Source organism: Hippocampus comes, unplaced genomic scaffold (assembly GCF_001891065.2).
Source record: "Hippocampus comes isolate QL1 unplaced genomic scaffold, H_comes_QL1_v1.1 scaffold298, whole genome shotgun sequence".
Taxonomy (NCBI): Eukaryota; Metazoa; Chordata; class Actinopteri; order Syngnathiformes; family Syngnathidae; genus Hippocampus; species Hippocampus comes.
In genome coordinates this window covers 1-5233 of record NW_017805417.1, presented here as the reverse complement: position 1 = coordinate 5233, position 5233 = coordinate 1, and the positions used below count along the sequence as shown (strand labels likewise).

At 50.1% G+C, this 5233-nt stretch overlaps 1 protein-coding gene across 2 annotated transcripts in view; it reads left to right on the top strand.

Annotated features, from left to right (window-relative positions):
• The window catches only part of LOC109518180 (oviduct-specific glycoprotein-like), a 13410-nt gene extending 8966 nt beyond the window's left edge, over nt 1-4444 (top strand). The window contains exons 2-12 of one of the 2 annotated variants that reach the window (XM_019873877.1): nt 441-477; nt 741-772; nt 864-890; nt 975-1188; nt 1267-1320; nt 2159-2303; nt 2374-2461; nt 2543-2619; nt 3613-3735; nt 3806-3871; nt 3946-4444. In XM_019873877.1, coding sequence (XP_019729436.1) covers nt 748-772; nt 864-890; nt 975-1188; nt 1267-1320; nt 2159-2303; nt 2374-2461; nt 2543-2619; nt 3613-3735; nt 3806-3871; nt 3946-4080 — 954 coding nt within the window. In that variant the 5' untranslated portion in view covers nt 441-477; nt 741-747 and the 3' untranslated portion in view covers nt 4081-4444. Of the gene's footprint in view, nt 1-440; nt 478-740; nt 773-863; nt 891-974; nt 1189-1266; nt 1321-2158; nt 2304-2373; nt 2466-2542; nt 2620-3612; nt 3736-3805; nt 3872-3945 lie in introns of both variants that reach the window. The other variant, XM_019873876.1, reaches the window with a different exon arrangement.
• Nucleotides 4445-5233: the final 789 nt, after the last annotated feature.

Genomic DNA, 5233 nt, shown 5'->3' with positions numbered 1-5233 from the left:
GGAGGATTGGAAAAACATGAAGGACGGCGGCCCTCCAGGACCGGGGTTCAACACCTGTGAATGACGGGGAGGACAAAAAAAAAAAAAAAAAGATCTGCAGGCTCAGGTCACATATTGGAGGCCAGAGTTCAAAGCAAAGGCGGTGAAGCAGCATCGAGTTGCTATGCTGCACCAAAATCCAACAATGAGTGAAGTCAGCACCACGTGGGAAAGATTCCAAACGCGAGCTCAAAGTATCGGGGGGGGGGGGTGTTCTGTACTTTGTTTTGAAGTGCTTTCCAGTGTCGCGAGTCAAAGCAAGTTGAAAAGACGTTTACATCAAAGAAATGTCCAAACGATGCAGTCGACCTTCCCATTCATTTCCTGGAGCTGTTGAAAAGAATTTTGTCATCCAAGTCATAGAAGTGACTTTTTTACTTTGCTGCTTTCCAATCATTCAGATTCTTTGGTAAATCGTCTCCAACGACCCCACAAGAGGTAAGGGCGTTTTTTTTTTTTCTTGCTATCTGACCTGAAATAGTTTGCGCGTCCAAAGTTGGTTCGCATCGCTGGCTCACGTCTGAAGAAAAACGAGTTTGGCACTCGGTTGGCAGCCGCCGGCCTGATCGCGCCTCGCCTTTCTCTCAAAGTGCTGTGCAGTTTTGTGTGACATCCAATCTTGAGAAGGTCATCCGAGTTTGGCCGATTGGTGTGACCGCTTTGATTGATATTATTCTTACCCCCCTGCCCCCTCCCACCAGCAACAAGATGCAGAAGCTACTTCTTCTCGTAGGTAAGGCGCGCCACCGAGGGCAAGTGTTGTGAATGGTTGTTTTATTTTGAAAGTGTGAACAGTTGTGACTAAGGTGCCAATTCATTCGCAGGTCTGTGCGTGCTCGTGGCGCACTTGGGTAAGTTTCCCTCTTGCGCCGATTTGTCCCTGGCAGCCAACGTGCCGTTCTCGAGACGAACCGCTGTCCGTTTTCGCGTTTCAGAGGCCACATGCTCCCGAAAACTGGTGTGCACCTTCCAGAGCGTTCCCGACTCAGACGTGAACGGCATCAATGACGTTGACGTGGCGTCCGACATGAAACGGCAGCCGTGCACCCACATCATCTTCAAACGTGTCCGGCCAAATAAACAAATGAAGATTCCCTCCAGCGGGGGACCAATTCAGGATCATCAGGACTTCAAGACGGCATTTCCGGGGTCAGATTTGGGGCACTTTTTGAGATGTTGTTGAATACGAAGAACACTAACAAGGAAACGTCTTTGTTCCAATTGCAGCGCAACCGCGAAAACCCTTTTGGAAGTCGATCTGATTGGGATTAGCAGCGCTATGTGAGTCACAAAACACACCGAGCAGATTGCGGCCCACTTCGCTTCATGCTATAACGAAGCATGCAAAACCCCACAGAAACGCTCATCGTTAAAGGTTGTCAGGCAAAGCTTTCGAAGCATTTGTTGATCCATCCTCGGCACAAAGAGACTCGTGTTAAGGCAACTTCGTGAGCGGCGATAGAACAAGTCTATTGTTATAGTGTTATACTGGCCCCTGGTGACCAAGGCGGGCACACCAGAAGGGGCAGCACAACGAATCAAACTGCCGCATCGATTGAATCACAACGTACAAACTGTTCAACGCTTGACAAGGCGTTTATTGATTTTGCGACACAACGTCGATTCTTTTTTTTAGCACATATTCAACGTGAAGCAACTTCGCACAAGTGAAAGCACGACAAAAAGTATTGACAGAACAACGGAAGACACGAAGCAAAGACGACTCAAATGGCTGATTTGAACGACCAAAAGAATGGACCACCGATCGAGCACTTTTACACCCAAAACATTTCCAGAGATAAAAAGTACTTTTCTGAAATTACTTAAGAACGTCGAGTGACCTTATTTATTAAATGACAAAAAGTCCCGAATCGATGGGAATGAAAAAACCCAATCGCTTTTAATTGGGATTTAAAAGCATGGAAAAGCAAGTCCTCTTTACCTCATTAAATTTTTTGGGGGAGTGGCGGGGGCGGACCGGACTCGTATCTCAAGGCAGCACAGCACTGAGAAGAATTCCCAATTGGAAGCACAAAACAACAAAAGTGGTTTTGATTGTTTTTTGGGTTTTCTTTTTTGGTGTTTGTGACACGAACTTGCTTTTCCTCCCATTGACCAGATTCACACTTCCAAAGAGGGCCGATTTTATCACATCCGTATTCAACGTCGTGGTTGCTGAGGGCTTCGATGGCGTCAACATCTTGTGGATGCAAAGCGGAGCCTTTGATTCAGAAGCCAAGCAGGGATTCACAGATCTCATGAAGGTCTGATCTTGGAAATTGTCCTCCTCTAAACGGTTTGCCAAAGCCTTGATGGTGGCGTTTTGCTGAGCAGGAGCTGAAAGCCAAGCTGGACTTGCTCACCGCTAGCGTATCCGGTGTGCCTTCTGTCATCGATGACAGTTACGAGGTCCCACAGCTTGTCGGGTAAGCACAAATCTCATTCGGTAGCTTTGCCGCGTTGACGCTACGATGGGCCATAACTGCCGTGCGTGTGCGTTTGCCCAGGATCGTCGACTGCTTCAACGTGATGACCGCTGATCTTGACCGAAAATCTCCTGTCGGCACATTCCCCAATGCGGTAAGCGAGACCCACTGTGGAGGTATCGGCTCCAATGGGATTAGTCAACGGCCGAAGCAAAGTTTGGCGGCGAGAAACATGGGACGGATGCGAGGGCCGCTGTCCCGTTCCTGCACTAGAAAAGCAATCGGCCAGTCGAATTCATGATAGCAGGGAACAGACAAAGCGCGGCCCACAGAGAGCCCTTAAGACCCTTGAGATATTTGGATCAGGTTTTGCCTTGCCCGGACGCAGGTTCCGGCCCCCCCCCCCCCTCTCGGAGGGCTGCAGCTCAAAAAGGCAACGTGGCTCCCCTTCCGCATTGCCTGTCAGTAAAAGGCCTTTGATCCCCAACGACAGAAACTCGCTGTAGGGTCAGCGAATGCGACAGGAGCCCCCAAGCTGGTGTGTCAGGTCGAGAAGTTTCCGACTGGACATCGTCGGGCCGGCCTCCGCACACAGTTTGGCGTCTGCTTGCAGCCCAGAAGGATGTGGGGGGCCACTCGCACATTCTCCCCCTTGAATGGATTCAGCAGGCCAAAAGCAATCTGTCAGGGAATTCACGCAACGGCTCATTCTCAGCTCATTCGCCGGCGCAAACGTCTGATTTGGTCACAGAGCGAAACGAGTTGTCAGTGCGCACGACCGGTTGTTGTTTTTACAAGTGACTGCCCATCGAAAAGAGTTGACTCCCTTCGACAAGGCAACGCCAAGAGTTGAGCAAACCGAAAAAGGGGGAGGAGGATTTGGGAGGCGCGAGGATTCGGCCTGAAGCCAGACAGTTTTTTTTTTTTTATTCCCCCAAAGAGCACAAGTTTACTCGTGGAGCGCGAGCTTTCCCTCATTCAAAAACAAACATATCACAACAAGTGCTTGGCGTCAGGGAACAAATTCCACTCGTGTCTCACGGCGCGAGCGTTGACGCCGCGTGCGGCAGCTCAGAGTTGGCGCAAGCTCGGCCCGAGCCTTCCGATTTCCGTCCTCTTGCCCATCAAGGCTTTGCCTGCATTTTAGATTGATGGAATGGATCACTGGGTACAAGAGGGAGCGCCAACAGGAAAGCTGAACATGGGAATCGCCACCTACGGTGTTGACACGAAGCCCAAAGCCACGGCAAGGATCTGGCCCAAATCCCAGGTACAACCCGAGACCGCAGAGCATTCAAAGCAATGAGACGGCACCACGGCAAACCGAGTCCATCTTTCAGGTCTGCGCTGCCCCGTTGCTTCCCGCCACGGTTGTCATCGACAGCGATGCGACCATCGACGACAAGGTATGTCAAATAATCAAGCAAAATTCTTGCGGCCCTCCTTCAGACGTAAACGTTTTCTTTGCCTCCCCGTCCAGGCCACCCACATCGTGACTCAGAACTTTGGAGGAGCCTACGTGACGTCTCTGGAACTGGACGACTTTGATGGAGTCGCCTGTGCCGCGGGGCCCTTTCCCGTCATCCAGCGTGTCAAGGACGTAGTCTGCCCTTGATTCGAAAGCGACGATCGCGCGCACGAGGGTGAAGGCGACTCTCCTGCCCTCTCGCAAATCCCCCTTCGCTTACTTGGGACGCGGGCCCCCGCTTGAGACTTGGCCGGTCTCAGCCCCCACGCTCGTCATCGCAATTCGACAAAATGTACAAAAACGCAGAGGAACAACGCTCAGCATTGACCAAATTTGGGATGGATGGCAGATGAAGATAAACAAAAAAAAGAAAGGTCACCGAAGTAAAAGGGACCACTCGCAAAGATTCTGTTGCGGCACCGAGGACAAAATAAGAAAATTTGCATGACCGTAGATGCGATCTCTCAAATGCGAAGAACCGAAGAAACTCAGCAGCATGAGCCGAGTCTTTCCAAAGAAGTCTCGAAAAACAACAACATCGTCCCAAAAGCACGAAAGGATGACGAAGCCTCGCTCCAATTTGTACAAATCCGATTTTGCCCAACACCGAATTGTTTGCTCTCTGACATTTTGCAATCAATCGAGGCTTTGTCAGCAGCCGGCGATGACACGATGCACTTGTAACTGCCGCGAGACGTATCTGGTGTGCCTCTCTCTTTTCCTTGCTCAACCAAAAGCAATAAAAATGTGTCAAGACACAACAAGGCGTGGATTGTTTTCTCTTGATGCTCGACAAAAACAAAGCCTTGGAAACTTTCGCTACGCCGCTTGTGACGCGTCGCAAGTGTCCGTTACTCCAACACACCAAACTCATTTTCGACTTGAAGACGAGAGGCCAAGCAAAAACGCCACACGGAAACAAGTCCAAAGGATGAGCATGTACTGTGCCCGCCCCCTCCCTTTCAAATGAAAAACACAATCAGAGGGGACCGTCGATTTTCACGCACACTCGAGAGCCCTGCATTGGCGTGTTTGTGAGACGAAAGACCGAAGTAGAAATCTTGCAGACTTTATTCTCAACAAACTGTTCACAATCAAACCTGTACACAACAACAACAAAAAAAAAAACAAAAAAAGAAAAAGGTGGACTGAAGCGAACAAACTCAACAAACACCCTTTCCAAAAAACATTTCGTTCCACGCCAAATAAAGCCGGACGACTCGCCGTGGCAACAACGGGAAGGAAAACCACAAGTCGCATTCACGCGAAGCCGCAGTCGCCCGCTCAAGAGTCCAATCGA